Below are 19,313 nucleotides of genomic sequence, written 5' to 3'. Positions count from 1 at the left end.
TCGAGGACCATAAACGCGCGAGGGTGCGCGGCAGTAATTTTCAGCTGTAAAAGTGAGCTTTGGGCAGAGGGTGACTTAGATGCACGGTGCGTTACCCTAGTCGTTATTATTTTACTGGCCCTAAACGGCTGCTACCGAACTCGTCGGGGCTGGTATAGCGATCGAGACCCGACTTACTTTCGCCGAATCTATCCTGAACGTAGATTACCAAACATAGATATATAACTTAGTTCACGCGAACATTTTTCTAACGAAAGATGCACCCGTTTCACGGTAACCGAAGCGTATCGAATCTAGTCTCGTTAGAATTCTATCGCGATCTTTTTAAAGTCGAAATTGTCGGTTGTTACGCGGAACGAGAACACGTGTACCGCGGTAAAAAGTCTCGTACGTTTAATCGCGCGGCCATAAACGAGCAGTCGTCGACGAAGAAGCGCGATGTTATCGGGGCACGAAACGCGGGCCTTGGCGAAGTTCTGTCGGCTGCACGGAAGAAAAATTAATTCTCCGTAGGGTAGAGCTTCCTATTATTTTAACAACCTTCGTCGACGATAAAGTTTCCGCGATAGCACGATTATATGGCGCCTACGTGTTCGAAAGGAGAGGGTATACGCACGGACGACAGATACGGTTGGTCGGTCGTAAACAGAATTCTTCCTCCTCGATAGAAACGTTCGAGGCATTGACCATAGAAAGGACGTGAAGAGAAACGGGTCCTACGGTGTAGCCGAAGGAAAGAAACGAGCCAACTTAATCCTCGCACGCACTTACGCAAGAACGTGGCGTGAAAACCATTCGCGACGGGTCGGTCATGGCTGGATCAGTCTCCTCCTAGATATAACGTTCGTGAAATGGTCGCTTTAGTATGATATACGTATCACTTACTTCGGGACGATAATGAAAAGATTCGCTGGCTCTTTATGACTTCCGTGGCCGCTAACGGGCATCTACTCGCTTTTCACCCCTCTTCTTTTCCCCATCATCCTGGCTTTTCACTCGCACAAGCGCGCGTCGCTATCGCTTTCGTTGCACTTGCGCGACTTCCTGAATCTTATTAATTTTTCATTAGCCTCTCGTCCGACGAAATTGACCCTCCCTTTTGTCTTCATGAAAGAGATCCCCGAGTCCCGAACTAAGACTTCCGACCGCATCAAAAGAAAATTGATATTCCCTGTTGTTGCGTCGCACAAAGGAAATTGTGTTTTCTCTTTCGTCTGCATATCGATGAGAAGCCTCTGTTCCGGATGGAATTCGGTAACCTTCGTACTCGTCTATATCGCGACACTCGAGAGCTTCGTGTTCGTTCCATTTGCCAACGATTGGTACTTTCACCGAGTGGAATACCTATTCTGACGGATTGCTGGTCGTTGACTTGTTAAATCGCGCTTAAATAAAGCTACCAATAATTCTGACAAGACAGACGGATATCGACTCTCTTCGCATACATTCGAGACCTTGGCCTTCGATCTTGACTCTATTTCTAAAATCTCGAGCAGCTCTCGAGTGCTACAGAACGGATTCGTAAAGTCGACGAAGCGTTCTTTTATTTGCTCTTACATACTTCTTCATCCATTTCTCGGCACGACGCGCATAATTTCTTCTCGGAGCTCGACAAATCCACGGTGACAAATCTCGGAACCACCAGACACTTTGAAAATCGCGTGGAGTAAGTGTGTCGCATATCAGCCGGCGGTTAGGCGGATGAATGACGCTAGGAAAACAGCGTACACTCTCGCGCAACGCCATTATTTCCGCGGCCACATTAAATCATACTTAAAGCTCTGCTCCGCTGTGGAACTCTTCCCTCCGACCTTCCACTCTATTTCCAACGGGCGGCTTTTACTCTCGAGATCGCGGACCCGGTAACGAACCGCTGCATCGAGCCGAGCAAAAATTGGATTCCTGAAATTTCAAGGGTGGAATTTTTTAATACGCGCCTCCCATCAACGTTGCGTCTCTCGGTTCCAAGCCTTACTTCGAGGTAACTTCAAAGGACTTCAGCGTTGGGAAATTCCCATTGGTCGAGACGGGAAAAGACGGCTGCGCGAGCCCTGCGTGATTTAAGGTCTGGAAATTAGTTCAAACATCGTACGACATCCCAGGACATTTTCATCGCGGCGATCGCGAACCTTTAACCTCCATTGTTTAAACGGCAAGTGGACCGAGAGTCAAATTCGCGCCAACAAATAAACGATTTGTCGTTTCGGAGGACCGGCCGCGTCGCGTTCCGTCGCGAATTTATCAAACGCAAAAGCCACCCCCTGACAAGCAGCATAACGATGCCCGCAAACATCATTTAGCACTCTCGCCCACGCGAATTCCCCGCGTGAGAATTGCCATTGAAAATCGTCGCGAGAAACGTCGAAAATCGTGAGAACGATTCTCGTTTCGTTTGCAACGACGGCCATAAGGATCGATAGCCCCGAATGCACAGGAATTATTTTTATTAGTATCGGAAACAAAGGCTAGCGAGAACAAAATAGAGTAAGAAGAATACTCAATTTTTGTTTACTCTTGCCTTGAAACTTCTTAAATTCTTGTGCGGCAAAGAGTTAAAAGCTCGTCACGGCGGGTTAATATCTGTCCCCGTTGGTGGTTTAAACGGGGGAGGCGGGACGCTGACATTTTTCTTCGGTCAATTTAAACGCTGTCTACGAGTCGACCGTGAAAGCTCCAAGCCCGCGTGGATCGCGACGAGACGCGCGTACTTTTTTCCTCGGTGGTATTTTTCTGCGGGACTCGAGACGACTCCTCCTCGCGGATTGCATTTATCGCGATACCAACTGCTAGGGATGGGATCGAGTTCCAGATATATCTATACATGAATTTGGGTCAGTGGTTATTTGATCGGATTCGAGTATATCTCGCGCGAAGTAATGTTTCGTTTAATAAGACATCGTACTGGAACATAAATGCAACTTCTTGGAAGTACTGCGTTTGTTCGTCGAAACACTTGCGGAGGGTTGGAATCTTGTCAGGATTTGTGTCAACTTTTATGGTGCTGGGTCCCATCGCTACCTACGATGTTCGAATAAATTTGGCGTAGCTCGAAGGGAGTCGGTGGGACGCGCTCGCGACAGAGACGAAAATAAATGTTCGCGCGAGTCGGCGTGCCACTCGAACACCTCCGTTTTGCTCTTATACGAACAGCGTTACGGATTCTCGAGAGATTCTCGCTGTGCAACGGGGTTAAAGGTCCAACCGTGGTTGAACGACTCGATTTCTGGTTACACTGACCGCAGCTCGTTGGATACGAGTTCGACCACAGTCTCGCGTTTGAATCAATCCTGTTCGTACGGTACTTGCGGTCGATCGACGGTACTCCGATCCTGATCGATGTTCTGTCGCTCTCGGACAAGTTTATTTATTTGTTTAAATAAACGAGAGTAATGTAATCGTCTTCTGTAACGAATAAACGATATTCTTAGATGAAATCGAAGCGTATTCGACTAGGTTTCCGCGTCTCACCTGTGCTCGTTCGGAGCGTTTTCACGGCGCGGTGTGTCGATGGGCAAACGATCGATCGATTTCTCCTGAATCATACGGGTGTCTGGTTCGAGCCAGGCAGGATATTTCACTGCGGTCGTTCGCTAGGACGAACGAAAGAGCGCCACTTAGGTGGGGGGTAATATACGTCGCCGAGGGCGGTAACTGTCCCCGTATATTATGTCCCGCGTGTCCGCGGGGACATACATTCCAGCCGTCTGTATCCACGGTAAACAATGTTCCGAGAGTCGTGCCTAAACGATTCCTCGTGTCTGCAGTTATTTTGGCAATTAATCGCCGCCACGGTCGCCCCCGCTCGTTGAAATATCGCGTTTCTTCTTCACGGCTGAGTTTTACGTTCCCCTTTGCTTGCTGCATTCGTTCTGCCTAGCTTAGTCGATGAGAACACCGATGGACGATCGTCTTCGCAACTCGTCAGAACTCGTCGCCGGCTCCTCGCCCTTCCTTCTCCTTTCGATTCGACTAAGTCGACGGTGCACGTCGCTTCGGAATTTTTACGAAGGCACCGCGTCTTCGCGACGAAGTTTGATACGGATTTCGAAAGCCACCACGCACGCTGGAACTTTTGCCGAGTCTTCCGAGAAATTAAAATGGCCAACGATGTCGTTGCAGAACTTTCCCGGTATAAATTGGTTTAGAACGCATTAATATTTTCTTACTCGTTTCTAACTGAAGATGTATTTCAAGAATTAAACAGAACAAGATGACGACCGAGTCGCGATGAAAATTCACCGTATATGAAAAATCACCGTCTGACTTCTCGCGAGGAAAGGATATTACGATTGTTGCGTTTTTCCTGCTGGGATCGTAAATCTTCCGACGCTTTGGCAAACTTCTCCGTAGGTTCGCGAGTGCCGTCTTGTTTACGGCTGTTACGTTCCCAAACCGATAAGGCGAGTATCGCGAACGTTTTCGCGCAAGATTCGCCGCATAAACATTATCTTCTCTCGATTAATATTTAAAATTTTAAATAATTCCCGGCAGCCGAGGCGATCACTCTTACTTCAGCGATTGGCTGCCTCCTCGTCTAGCCGGCGCCCAATAAAACGATACTCGCGATAAACCTTTCAAACCCAATTAGGGCCTAATTGATTTTAACTGTAAATCTATGAGGCTGATATCTCGTCCTCGGCAGGTTCCACGGGATTGCGGTTAAGACGGAGCCGGAGACTTCTGCCAAGCAGCCAGTTGTTCCCGATAAATTTACGATGACTAAACTTCCGTTCTTGAGCTTCTCGCTCGTTTTCTTCAGTTTCTCGCGTTAATGACTCCCGATCGCGCCGCGCCATCTGTCTTACCGCGATGCCTTTTGTTTCCCGAAAGTCTTGGCTCCCTTTCCCCAAAGCATTTCCGTATTTTCCGATGCCTTGATGAAACCTTTTATTAAACTACCCAGGAATTTTCGAAAGACACAGGACTCCGTTATTACTTTACGTGTAAGTTTGAACAGGATATTCGAAGCACGTGCGAACGTGTGGATGCAAGTTGTTTTATTGTTACGAACGTTGCATAGCGTACAGAATTTTTACTATCGAGGGATCGTAAAGCCAGTTATTTCTTCTTTGCCGCGTCGAAAAACATCGCCAGAGGTGTGGTTCACTCGATGGTGGGTTTTCGCGGAGTAGGATTCTTTCGACGACCTTTAACTGCGAATGAAAAACAGACTTTGCATAGAACACGGCAGTCGTTCCAGGACAAAAGGTTTTACGATACTCACCGCATCCTAGATACGGAATGCAGACTTGTCCCGTGGGGCAATCGGTGTCTTTTTTGCAGGACTTATCCGCTTCCCGTCGGCGTCTGCTGTCCGGAAGGTTCAGAGTGACGACCTCCGTTTCGTCCTGGCGTTTCGAGAAAAATTACTCGCCGCGAAACGATTTAGATGTACACGAGTACAGTTAAGTTCACGGAATAATATCAAGCTACTTGTAACAAAACTTATGACACGACTATATTCGCTACGAATTCAAAGTCTCTCGAGCAGACAATTTAGAAAGCTCCCGAATGGATTTGCCTCGAACGAATCGAAGCCGAAGATTTTACTCACCGACTCTCCACTGGGCTCTCCTAATCGGATCACGTGAAAGTCTGGTTCGTCCTGCGGACGAAGGACCAAGGACGATTATAACATGATCGCGATTTACCAGAAACGATTCAACTACGTGCTTTTTCGGCAAAGCAAGCTCGTATCTTTGTACCTTGTCGTCCCGGACGATGCACCTGGTTGCCGAAACGGCGCACACCAACAGCAGAACGAGAAACAGTCGGCTCATCTTCGTAGCTGTCTCTCAAAAGACTCGCGGTCGTAGGCAAACCTGGTCTCTTTATACGAGAAAAACGCGAGCGAATGTTGCGAAACGGTGCGTTATCTTTATCGTAAACCTACATATATTAGCTGCATCGTAGATTGCGTTACGCTTTAACAGCGTTCGTTAACGAGTAACCAGCAGAATTATGCTCGAAAAAATATTAAAAATTTAGTCGAGCCCTACCGTTTTGCCTCCGAGTGTAAACCACCGTCAGGGGAGCCAGTCTCGGTCAGTTTATTTTCGCGAGCAGTCTTTATCTAAATTGGAAACACAGAATTGGTCTGTAAAATGTCCCGCGGATTGCGACAACCGGCAATTGCGTTTCACGGTTTACGAGCTGTTGCGAGAAACGCGTTGTACATCGATCGTCCTCGATATTTTTATAATTTGTTCGCGCGAAGGGTTGACGTGTTCGTGGAAACTAAAAAATAAGCATCCAACGAATGTCTCGTCGTTCGGACCATTTGACGTTTTGCCTAAAAATCGCTATTATTATCGCACGATATTGCATTAAATAAATCGTTAAACGGTCGTTTTTCCGTTACGCCTCCAGGAAAGCGGCTGGTTCCTTAAAAGGTCCCATCTCGTCTCCCCATTTTCATTTACTTCATACCGTATTTCAGGGGAATATAAAAATTGCTCGGTGGCGGTACGAAGGGACGCGTTTTACGTAGTGCTTTACAGCCGGATGTCTCCGGCGTGAAATTAATTATGCACGGGCAGCGTTCGCGGGCAATTCGTGGATGCAGTACGACGGAGTTTCGTGGCATTTTAGCGGCCCGTAATAGTCTCGATATTGGAAACTCGTTGGTCCATTCGGCACCGGTTAAAACCGCGCGAATATGGTCGGTCGATTCGCGAACCGAGGGGAGAGCGTTTGCATAGCCGCGACGGAGACGTCGAAGTTACGGACGACTCGAAACTAACGGTCCTTCGACGGACACTCGACGCGACCGGAGGTCCTTTGTTCGCTTGACTACCGAACACCCTAGAAACTAGTCATTAGCTTAGCAAATAGAGAAGTCCGGCACCGCGGGCGCGACCTTAGCAGAGACGTTCCAAACGAATATCCGCGACGCGTTGTCTCGCTAACTAATTGCAGAATGTTATCTTCCTTCTTCGATGGCCCGTCTCTCTCCCTCTCTCGCACTTGTCTATATACAGAGGTTAACGTCCAGGTTTATTTGTTCCCGAGCAGCGACGCGTTTGCCCTCTCAGAAACGTAGTTCCAAAAAAAATTGATTCGGTATATCATGCTTTTCGCTTGTCATCGAATGCTCGAAACAGGATCGTTCGAACCGAGTGGCTATCCTTTGAAGCGGAACAGAGCGCGCAGGGCCAGTATTTAAAGCTACAAGCAGAAACGTGATTAGACACAATTCCACGGGCATGGCGTGCGAATCTAAAAGCGTCGTAAGGTCGACGAAAGACTTGGACAAACACGTGCGAAGCGCGCTAATCCCGCGAAGAAAAAGAGGACGTCGCGGGGAAACTGTGCACGGAACAGGTCAAACGACGCTTAGCGATATACACCTCGCAGTCGGACACGCGCGAAAATAAATGGAGGGAAAGGCGTCGAATTTAGCGAGATCGTTCGTCAGTCGCGTATATTTAGAGCATGACTGTGTCCCACGAATCTACCGTTAACCCTCCACTCTTTTTTCTTCCCTGTTCGACGCGTTTTATATACTCGAGTTCATACTTTTTCTTATTAAATTAATGTGCAGCCAATTACCTTACGTCGAACGTTCGATTTAATTATATTGCCCTATCTTAGACAGATGTTACGTAAACGAGAATCGTCTCTTTTCTGTCTCGCAATAGTCAAGCGTTCGTTGGACACCTGGCTATCCATCTTTTTCTTTATTCCTGCAACGCTTCTGTCGATACGGGACATTGATTCCGCGAAGATGATCGAATGGGAACTCTGAATGGTATTAACCTTTCCAGAAGTTAATTCATTTTAAATTCGAACTCTCGATTTCGCGTCGCGTTAACATCGGAAAATTTAATTATCGATACTTCACAATTTCAGCGATAACTCTCGCATCGAAATATTTAAGATGTCGTTGAAGAGTTCAATAAATCATAGACACATCGACCTAAACTTTCTCGACGCGTTCATTAAGATCGTGCTGTTTCTTTCGTCGAGCGGAAGCTTGTCAGCGATACGCTTTGTTCCCTCGAAATTAATATAACATTTCGGAAAGACGCAATTTTATTCGCGTTAACGGTGTCTATTCATCGGTCTACCAGAACAAATGACGGATTACAATATCGATCGTCGACGTAATCCGATTCTCTTGGGATTATAAGTTAAAATTTGACAGATCGATTACGTGCGAGCGGAACGCACGAAATTATTTAATACCTATACGCCGCGAAAATGGTAGTGAGCCGTTCGGATGGGGGTGGGGAGAGGGGCTATTATTGATATTGATTTCGTTGGAAGCGTGTGCAAGTCGGCACGATTCGAATCGTGGGAAAGCAGCTTAATTGGGACGATTATCTCTCTAGTCAAAGAGATAGCGACCAGCATTTCATGATGTACTTACGTAACGATTAAACCGCGTACATAGGCCACGAGGATACGTTCGAGGCACATCGTTAACGATGAAACTAATGCGGGACGGAGATTGGGTGGTGTGGTCGATACAGGATTCCCTCATCACGTTTGGAGCGGTCTGGCCTCGTGTGCGCTCACCATCTACGTACGATATCTCCACGCTCCAACGGCCGGCCCGCCTTGACTTACAACTTATCGATACATTGTATTAAAAGAGCCTAATTGTCTTTAACGTCTATTACGTTATTAAATCGATTAAGGCTGCCCGCCCGGAGCACTACTTTCCCGGATTCCTGGCCGGGTAATTGATACCATTAAACTTTTTTTCCCTGCTTGGAGCGTGCACGGTAACGTCGTCTTTCCGGTTGATCGGCGCGATCTTCGAGCACCGTTACGTATTCTTTTCTTTGCGTTGTGTTTTCAACGGGTCGGGAAACCTGTTTCGCAACAGCGTGAAAATAAATGACGCGGATAACATTGGTGTTAACGATCCGCGATTCGATTCCTTCGGTCTTGATTAGCTCGAACTTGAACGTTCGGCTTGTTCGATTTAGCGAACGTTAAGAATACAAATTGTCGTTTTGAATAAAAATTCATGTATTATTGCTAGCTTTGGAAACATAGATACGTAGATAAACGTAGTACTCTGGAACCACCGCTCTCGACCCTCGCAGCTGTCGAAAGCTTTTCGTCGGCTAGATCGACAGGACGCTTCTTTCTTCTCGATGATACTAATCGAGGGGCATACGTCTTATTCCGTCGACGTTGCTTCCCGAAAACATCTCAGCTCTGCGTGGTCGCGCGTTGGCCACCCTCTCGTCGCTCGCTCGCCAGATATAGACTAATTTCGACAAGCGTCCCTCGTGACGTCCCCCGAGAGCAATAAGGGGGCCCGAACGAAAACGTTCGTTGGCGCCACGGCATTGAATCCTGCCCATTTATTCGACCGGCCCGCAGAGACGGGGTACTTGTAATTTATAAATCAACCAGGGGACCTGCAACGTATACAAAAAACGACAAGGAGTTGAAGCGGCAATAAAATAAAAGGTCGTCGCGTAGATCGCCAACGTGTGTAATTCTAATTTCCCCGTGTACCGCGCGTGCACGATTCCCTTCCAGGTGAAGTGGCGTTCCCTTAAACGACGCCACGTTTAAATCCCCGTAAATCCTCGACACCTTTGAACACGTGCGAAATTATCGGGTCGAGGAATCGCTGCGAGAATGGGTTGCGAATCTTGATAGGGCTACTTTTTTGCGCGTCCCTCGATTGTCAGAGGGTTCGCAGGATTCACGAGATGGAATCGCGGGGGTGGGGGTGAGACAAACGTTAATCGGTATTTGCGAATCGCGATAATGCGGGGATGCTGAGAGAATACGGAGAGGGAGATGAATGCTTTACAGAACGTTGGGAACACGGTTGACAGTTAGGCGAGACAGGGAATATTTGCGTGACGTTATCTTCCTCGGTCCTTAATTCTTTTCTTTGGGAAGAAGAAATATTCGTCGGCGCTTCGTGTGTGTTTCATCGACAACAGCACGCTGGATCCAAATTATTTGCCTCGGGTAAATGTCCTGCAGGTGCAAAGAATACAAATACACGTTTAATCGAACAGAGTAGCTCGAGTTTTGGATTCGTGTCGTCAAAATGTCCACCGCGGCGAAGGCCTGAGCTTATGGCGTGGCTGTCATCGTCGCGAATTCCCATAGATCACGTATGTATAGGTCTATACCTACGAGCCGTGGTGAAGCACTCGAAGGCACCATAAATATACACTCGCGCCATAACCGTGTGTGCCGTGGTGCTCGCGCTCGTGACTTAATCTGCAAGGGTATCTAGGCCGTGTACGGTCATGTTTCGCTCTTCGTGGATTTATGGGCTGATTCTGGTCTCGTGTTTTTAGATCTTCGTTCCCTTCCTCTCTCGATACGGTGGATCCGCGCGCCGCCGCGTAATATCACCGATGCACCCGATAGCGTATTTGCGTAATTGCGCGCCCGGTTCCACTTTATTCGTCGATTTTTCGCGACCACGTCGACAGGCTCTGGGAGCATTTCGAGCTAATGATACGTACTAAATAAACAAAACCGAACGGCCGTAGCAATCGCGAGAGTGGCGCGATTTCGGGCTCTCTGATGTCATGGCTCCGAAATGTCTATTTCGGGACACTTTCCGATATTCGATTACTTAAACGTCATGTCATAGGCAAGACGCTAAACGAATATATAAACGATAGCCAACGAGAAACGAGTATCGAGGCGAAAAGAAAGTCGGAAAAGTGCAATTTAAAAGCAAACCAAGTCCCCGACGTTTCACGACTACGCAATCGTTGCGATAAGAGAGAGAGAATCGCGAGGAACTTTCGGACAGAAAGCACCGTCTTTCTCGATACCAAGGCGGGGCAATCGCAACTTTTCCGAGTCTCGCGCAAACTTGGAAAGCCGCGGTGAACGCGAGAAAATAAAGGAAAGCGCGAAATAGACGATATCAAAAGAAGAGCAGATTAGGGTAGCATGGATTCGCGGTTCTCAGCATTTTTCCATAAATATGTGCTTGTAATTGAAAGATGCACGGTGGCAAGATGCAATCCAATTTAGGCGATCTTACCCTAACTTTTCGCTAAATCTCTGGAGGCCGAGCAGCTGGCGAAGGTCCTGCAGCCTCCGAAGTTCGTACCTTAATCCGGACCTGGCGGTTCTCGCGGGTTCTTCGAAAGTTGGCGACTGTGGCGACGTTTAACGCGCGGAACGCCCGAGACGAGAGACGCTCGTACACGATACTCCACTTGGGGAATCTCGTCGGCGCACCGGTTGGGATTTCCGCTTTAGACGACTGCGCGCGGTGGATCGCAGGAAAGGTGATAGGGGAGCCCTTAAGCCGAGTCGGCGAAATACATCCGCAGTCGTATAGCTTTCAGGCTTCTCACGGCAGCGGCCCGCGAAAATCCCCGTAAGGTTTCCGCCAAGGCGCTGCCTTAAGAACTGCCGTGCTCGTCGTCTCGTTCGAGGAGGCAACGCGTATCGAGTCGACGTACAAAGGCTTGTCTGCTATTCGAATGGATATCGGTTTCGCGTTGACGCTAAGCAACCAGCGTGGCAATCGGTTCGCGCTGTCGGAATTGACTCCAACGGCGTATCAAATTGGAAAACTTTGCGTAACGATGAAACATTTGCTTCAGCTTTCGATCGAATAAACATCGCCACGCGTCCCGAGCGAAAAATTCACCGAGCTGGAAATGGCGCGATCAACGTCACGGTCGTTCCGATGTGTTGCGAACGCGGATCGTTCGGTTTAGTCTCGTCGTTTTTTCGTCCACCCTCGAGGATCGTCCTGACCCGTAAGCGACGTATCAGAACGCTTCTCTTCTTAATTGGGCCACGTATTAATCCCACGTATTAAAGCCGGGAGCTTCTGATCGCGACGATTTATTCGAGGAGAATGTGGACGGGACCAGGGTGCAGGAAGACGAGAAAAGAGGGCGATAAGCGAGACGTAGGGAACGGAAGACGTGGGAGGACGCGCAGGATTACGTGGACTTAACTAAACGGACGGCGTCGGACGAGAGGATCTTTCTCGACGTTTTATCATGTCTGTGCGTGGCTCGCCGTTCGCATTGGATTAACGAGGGACGCTCGCGAAACCGAAAATCTGGAAAATTTAGAAAAATGTATTAAACGTGTAAACGAATCGGTAAAGTACTCGAAATATTAAATGTCATCGTGCTGGAATGCACGGGGATAATGCAAGGGTTCGAAGCGGTGACAATGCCTGGGCAATGCTCGAACAACCGATCCGCGAGGACAGGTCTTCTGTGTAGTAATTGATAATTATTTAATATAAAGCCGAAGAGGCGCCGGACGCATTGTCGGCGTTGTGAAATTGGCGCGGGCAGGCCGCGCGGAAGCGACGGAAAATATTCGAATATAATTAATGCCCGCGACACCTTGACGTTTTATCCGTTTCCGGCGCCCGCTGCACCGGCCACGGTTAATTAACAATAAGCGCTTAATTAAGCGAATGGATGAGCGCTTCTGCTGATTGCGCTCGCGACAGGAATGCACGAGTGTGGTCTGGTACGTTCGCATATAGGGTGAATCGTGCCAACCTCCCGTTCCAGGGAAGTTATTTTCGATCTTACGATAACTTTGTTCAATCAGTAATATATTCTCGTTAATGTTAAACAAGTCTTGAATTTATTAGTATTTCGAATATCACTTCGAAGCTCGAGCAAGGTTTCGCTGGGATCGATATAATATGTAAAGCTCTTTACTCTTTAAAGATGATAACTTTTTTAGTAAAGAAAGTATACCTAATAAATAAGTATCAGGCTTTGTTATCGCTGCTCACAGTTTACGGGTACGGCCTGAATCGTAAAAATTATTCGAGCTAAAGCGATTCACCCAGTACATCGTCGGGATCGCGATAGTGGCCATTTGCGGCGAATTTTCATGCCGCTTCGCGTTCAGTTCGGTCGACGATTTCACCAGGCCGTCCGTGTCACTGTCACAATGCAATCCACCGTTGAAACATATCGTTCAATTATTCCTAAACTAATATTTATCACCGGGCGTCGGCAGGCCGCGCATTTATCGTACCTTCGAACTCGAACGGTTGCGTTCACTCCGTGAAATATGACACGCGGAACGTTACGACTTTGCGAGATTTTACAGGGCTGCGTTATTTCCCAGGACGTAATAGTCGTAAAGGAATGATAAAATCCAATCGTAAACGCACCGTAACGAGTGTTATTTAAATGTGGTTTAAAGGTGAACATTTGTAATAATCGACTTAAAATTTTGTCCATGTAAACCAGCTAAAGACATGGAATTTCTAGTTTCTTTGTATTTCCGTATATGGTATCTCATAGTTCGTTTTACACTTTCAATTATAAAACGCTTCCGCGTTCTCGAGGCCAGAGTGAATGGAAAGAGGACAGCCCGGATGAAACACGGGGGTCGAGAGTCGTTTTCAACCAGGGGGTGGTCGTGCTTTGACGGTTACGCGTGCCACTCGAGGGTAAATATCCCGTAGGCTCGTATCGAGCGACAGACACGCCGGGACAGGGAATATCCGTCTTAATTTTCCAACGCGGTCCGTAAATAAGTTCTCGTTGACTCGGCTTCTGTCGTCACCCCCGCGTAGCCACGAGAGAGACGATCGTCTAACTGAATTATAGGAATTAGCGAGCCCCGGTGATTTAGCAAGGGTGCCGAAGATTAATGAAAGGATCCCGGAGACGATCGAGGAGTCGTTCGGTTCTTGTCAACAAGTTGCTCTCGAATGATTTCGGTCTTCGCAGCCCCATTTCTGTTGTTGTTTCTCCTTTTTGTTTACTCTTTGTAGGTCCCGATTTGGCAGATTTTATCTTCGACGATTCGCGTAGGAAGAATTCTTGCGTAGACTGATCGATACGGTAGGATTTCGTTCCTCTGAGCCAAATCGCGATATCCAATGGACGATTTTTCTTAGCTTCTTAAGGGAGCGACGATAAAGGAATCGGACAGGGGATAGGAGTTTTACAAACGACGCTGTCGTGCGTATTGTGCGTTCGTGCATCGGCCGATCCTGATCTCGCGATTAAGATCGAATTTCAGTTCTTCCTTCCACGAGCTGGGCGTGCAATTAATAAAAAACAGTCATAGATATGCGATAGCGACACGGGGTTGGGCGCAGATCGCGTGAGATTTACGAGGGTGTCCCTTCGCTTATCTTCGATTAGAAACGCGACAGACAGCTTACAGTGTCGTTTACTATGACATTTAAAAAAGTAAGCAAGTCGTTCATTGTATTAAAAACTATTTACTCGTTCGTCTTTGTCTGGTCTTGAAATCCCGCTCATCGACACACCTTGCTCGTCTATTTCCGTTTGGATTCGAAAGAGCGATACCACTTAAGGGATGAAAGGTTTTAACGGGAAAAGTAAGGAGAAGAGGGAAAGTGCTCCTCTGCGGGACGAAATTCGCGGTAAAAGTCTAGTTGTATCGGACAAAAACAAGGGTGAGTTACGAGCGGAGGGTGCGTCGACTCGTCCTCTCGCGCACCTCAACCTACCGTCGCGAAGTGGATAATTCGAGCGATACATTTGAATTTTCCACCATTATCCCTCCTCCGACCCTCGTCCACTGCCTCCTTCTATCCCTGGGTCACCACCCTGCGACCCATCCCCTCTTCCCGGCCATCAGGAATTTCCATTAGCTAATTACCGACTCGATGGATAGGCAGCTGGACGTTTTTGCCTCTTTTAACCCTCTCGATGGCTTTGGGGAGTAGATTCTTCCGTGACGGCTGCTAAGAAACAGGATTCCAACGTCGACACAATTAAAACTCAATTAGCGTGTTTGCATAGCGAAACTTGTAAAATAGCACAATTCATTCGTGTCCACGGCATAGGCAGGATCAATGTAATTTCAAGTTCCGCTTCCTGTTCGTACGCGTTTCGTGACCACGATTACGAGCATTTAATTTTCGCCATGTTTCTACTTTTATCGCGGTTGCACGAATCCCGACCGGCCGAACAAAGGTCACCCTTTCATCATTTACACCGTAATTAACGCTCGTGCAACAATTAGTCGCGATTAGAGCGTAATCGCGTGGAATATAGTATGACGCGTGCAATGCGAGCCCCCGATATAATTTATCGTCGCCATTCCGGTTCTAATTCGTGTTTGTATTTCTGTTTCAGGTAAGTGGGCAGAGATTCTAGCGCACAGAATCAGCGATATCCTTCGAGGTAAATATGTTCCCATTTGCGATTATGATTCGAAAGACCGTTGTCGTCACTTCGAAACTGGAAGTTTGTGTTTCCCTCCGTGTGCGTAGTATAGAAAAAGTAAAAACGTTATTTGGAACGATGTCCGTAGGCGATACCACGATTATTAAGTAGAATGGGACAGTGTCGCGTCCGAGTCAGACGTCTGACCACCAACGTTTCAGAAAGGTTTACCGCCGTCCTGCGGTAAGGACAGAACACGGCACAGTTAGCACAGTATTTTCGGTAACTGGCGCGTTCGGTTGGCCAGAATGAGAGAAATAAAACTAAAGCGGAAAGAAGAATCGGTAGCAGCGAGGGGCTAAGTGGGTAATGTAATGGGTCTCGGTTAACGCGAAAGCGTCCGGATGCAGCGGAGGAGGGTGGCAGGCGACGGAATTTTCGCTATTTCCTACGGATTGTCTCGGGGACGTATTTTTCGAAGGGTGACTTTGTCGCTGGGAATGGGCGACGCAGACCCAACGGTATCCAGTAATCTTATTTGCAATATATTTCCCCAGGAGGAAAAAAGAAACTGGTCCTTAATTCGCGTAGGGGTTGGACGGGGTCAGGCTCGTCGAGCGGAATTCCATTGAAAAATTGATGGTCCTTTTAGCGTATTCGCCCGCGACGCTCAGCCGCACGGTATTATATTTCACAGTCAAGTTCATTTTATTCTTCTCGGTCGACTGCAACGTTCCTTGCTCGCACGTACGAGTTGATCGCGTTCACGAGGGTTGTAAACGTGCTCGCAAGGAAAAATAATAAAACAATTTTCCGTTTTATTTCGAATATATAAATTTTGTCGATATTCTTTCATGCTCGATCGAGCGTAAAACGAAACACACGATTACTTGGTAAACGAAAGAAATTGTAGATGCGTTATTTCGCATTTAAAGACGCGTATTTCACGCGTCCGACGATCCTTGTCGCTGCACTATGCTCTCCTCTAATAACTTCACGGAAACGTTAGGCCCGACTGACTTATGGCGCAAAGTTTTCGGTCACGGTCGATTCGAGCGCGAAAACAAAGTTTTTGGGGACTCGCGGGAACCGTGAGCGAAGCTAGACCGTTCGTGCCTACCACCCTCCGCGCCCCAGTTTACGGTGGTTTAATTATCGGCTGTAAATCAAGGGACCTGCAGGGGCAGAGGGCGAGGGAGTCTCGTCGATAAATCTCCGCGACTACTTTGCACCGAAATAACCGAGAGTGGCTGCGAGACCCCAACGCCGATCTCTCCGAGAATTGACTCGCGCCGCTCTCTTCTTAATTAATTTTTGCTAATCGCCGGCGCGATTCGATTCAATCGTTGGACGTCGAATCGGCGGTGGAAGGGTCGAAAACTTTCGGAAAAATTCGCGAAGAGGGATGGAATCGCTCCAAGTTCGCGGCCAGACGTCGATATTACCATAAGCTACCTCCCGAGTGGTTAAACGTGCGACGAATGGTCGTAATCGGCAGGTGTCGCACCTTTTTCGTTTCGATGACTCTCGTTCGAGAAATATCGTGTCTCGAAGTGCTGCGATCGTTGGTATTCCAGACGCGACCCGTACCAATGTCCGGACTCTTCGATCAGAATTAATAAGTATAGATTCCAATTAAACGATGTTCTTTTAACACGTTCACGCCGATGCGGTGTTTCAGTCTCTGCGCCGTGGGGCGGCGCTAGATTTCACTAAGGCAACCTTGGCCCACCGGTGATGCAGGCCGGTGTGAACGTATTAATTGAAACTTAATAATACCCCTCACCACTAGACGTCAGTGTATACAAAGAAGAAATAGGATTTCCGAGTGCCGTTGTCGGCCAACTTTTGCGTTCCTCGAAAAAGCTCGTTTCACGCCGATCTGACTCGAGAACCCTTCATCTGGACGGACCATCGAACGTCTAGGCTCCCAGGCGATAGAGGGACTACTTTTCCTCGATTCGAGCTCGCGACGGATTTTCGGGACCTTCGTAACGAAGCACACGGGGTCCTCTCGAGATTTCTGCGCGAATAAGAGACAAGGGAAAGATTTCCAATGGCATGGAAACGATTTCTCGACCTCTCGGTAGGGCATTCGCGCAGCGAAATTCGATCGTCATCGAGAAAGGCTTTCCTCGAGGACTCTTCGGTAGACGGACAGGAGTGGAGCCTGTGCTAACGAAGCCACTCCCTGGTCTCTTCAGTGACCCTTGTTTCGCTCCACTTTGCGCTGGAAACTCCTCTTCGTCATGGAAATTACTTCCGCGCGTGGTTCTCGTGGATGTCCATTTTTTCTCAAGCTCGGGGATCCTCGAGTACCACATTCCACGATGTATCAATCCCGCGAAATCAGCTACGGGCAACGATTGATTCGAATTATATCAGCGGTTGCTGCGTATTCTTTTCGTTTTTTATTCTAAACAAGCCTGAATCCTGTCTTAAGGGCCACGAAATCTTTTCCTGTTTCGCAAAGGTCTACCGTCGCGAGCCCCACTATTTTATCAACTTGCCGAATCCCCCGTTCGCGAAAGTATCTCTTCGAGTTCTTGCTCGACACACTCGCCGAGCCGCGTGGATACGGGGAGAGATAAAAAAGCTGGAAGAAGGGACTTCTTCTCCTCTCTCCGACAAAGTAAATCCCTCCGAAGCTCGTCGAGGCACGATGCTGACTCCGAAAGACAGGAGTGTTTCTCGACCGTGGCTACTTATTGCGAAAACGCTGAATCGTTGTTAAATTACGCACGACGTTTCCCCGCGTTATTCGTTACATTCCCGTAGGATGTGAGTAAATAACGGCCGTGTCATTGTTTCCTACGTTTATTTTACCGTCTCCGAACTTGTTATTTCATTTTATTTTGTCCACCGTATTTTATTCTATACTTCCTAATCCCAGTCGTTGGTTTTCACATCACGGAAACTATTATACGCGATATACGTTTTACATCGATGGGATATGTTCTCGCGTTGCCAGTGGATTTCTCGATACCGTTTCGATTTCTTTTTATCCCCATTCACGAACGAACACAGTCTCGTCGGTCGCCGTAATTCCCGATCGGCCGTATTTCACCGCGGTAACAGTTGTTAATCACTAACTGCAGTCAAACGACGCGTTAATCCGCGAAGCGAAGCCGATCTCGAATCTATGCAAATACAATTACCCTCCTCTTTGGCATCGAGCCTCGGTCCGCAGCCCTTGGCACGGAGATCGGTCGGTCCTTATCAGCTCGTTCTTCAGAGTATCCTGCAAACGAGGCGGGATCATCCCTGGGACTATGTTAATGCAATGGGGAGAGCCTTATCCCGCGGGATTAGCAGAGTTCGCGGCCCGTTTCTTTTTTCCTCCTTTTTTTGTTCTTCCATTTTTTCCAGAGCACGCTGAACGGGATCGATCGGGCCGTCTGAGACCGCTTCGAATAATTTACCAACGGTACACCGCGACAAAAACGATATTCCAAGCGTTGATAAAATGCTCGCAACCGATCTATCGATACACTTTATCGTTGTTATCGATCGCACCGGATGTCGCGCGGGGACGGTGATGATTCCAGCTTCGGCCCTGACTGCATCCAGGATCGGAATCCCGTTTCCTCTCGGCAGAAATCGTTCCATCTTCTGCTCGACGAATCGAACAGAGTCGCGAGATAATTACTCGCTGGTCGTTAAGCCCTCCGTAGGGGACGAGCACGATGAAAAGCCGCATCGAACCGATTCGAAACGTAGCGGGTCGTTGGGGTCGACGGTGTTTAAAGTGGCCGCTGAAAAGTTTGCGGGCTTTCCGCGAACGCAGGATGTTTTCGCAAAGCTGCTGGGCCAGCGGTAGTCCCTCGCGCCAAAAATAATCGCCGCGACTCTCTCTGGTTACGGAACCAGCGGAACCGAAGTTTGGCTCGTAAAAACCAAGTTACACTTGCCAGTGCTTCCCTTATCCGACCCGTTCTGGCCAGGTTATTGCCGAGTAGGAGATAACGCGGCCAGGGCAAAGCGCATCGGGCGCTTGCAATCCTCGAGAACTCGCGCTATCAACGACGCCTGCCGCGAGATTCCAATCGATGGATATCTCACCTTGTGCTCGGACGAATTGCTTTACGGCTCCTTTCGTTGCAAATGTTGAGATGCGATGATCGAAGAGCTATGATCTTTGGACGATGGACGGAACTGATAAAGGGAAACAAGAAAGTCTTGATAAACGTACAACCATAAATGAAACGTTTGCGAGCTACT

General features: G+C 48.1%; 2 protein-coding genes across 2 annotated transcripts in view; one reads left to right on the top strand and one right to left on the bottom strand.

Annotated features, from left to right (window-relative positions):
• The window catches only part of LOC128877240 (uncharacterized), a 259,027-nt gene that overhangs the window by 115,011 nt on the left and 124,703 nt on the right, over nt 1–19,313 (top strand). The window lies entirely within an intron of this gene.
• LOC128877258 (uncharacterized) lies at nt 4,978–5,841 on the bottom strand. Its single transcript, XM_054124412.1, has 4 exons — nt 5,706–5,841; nt 5,555–5,605; nt 5,225–5,348; nt 4,978–5,153 (listed from the first exon to the last, which is right to left on the bottom strand). The coding sequence occupies exons 1-4, from the start codon at nt 5,778–5,780 to the stop codon at nt 5,104–5,106; spliced, it is 300 nt and encodes a 99-aa protein (XP_053980387.1). The 5' UTR covers nt 5,781–5,841; the 3' UTR covers nt 4,978–5,103.

Source organism: Hylaeus volcanicus, chromosome 5 (assembly GCF_026283585.1).
Source record: "Hylaeus volcanicus isolate JK05 chromosome 5, UHH_iyHylVolc1.0_haploid, whole genome shotgun sequence".
In the NCBI taxonomy this organism is placed as follows: domain Eukaryota; kingdom Metazoa; phylum Arthropoda; class Insecta; order Hymenoptera; family Colletidae; genus Hylaeus; species Hylaeus volcanicus.
Note: the sequence above shows the minus strand (reverse complement) of the source record. Positions and strands in the feature narration are given on the sequence as shown.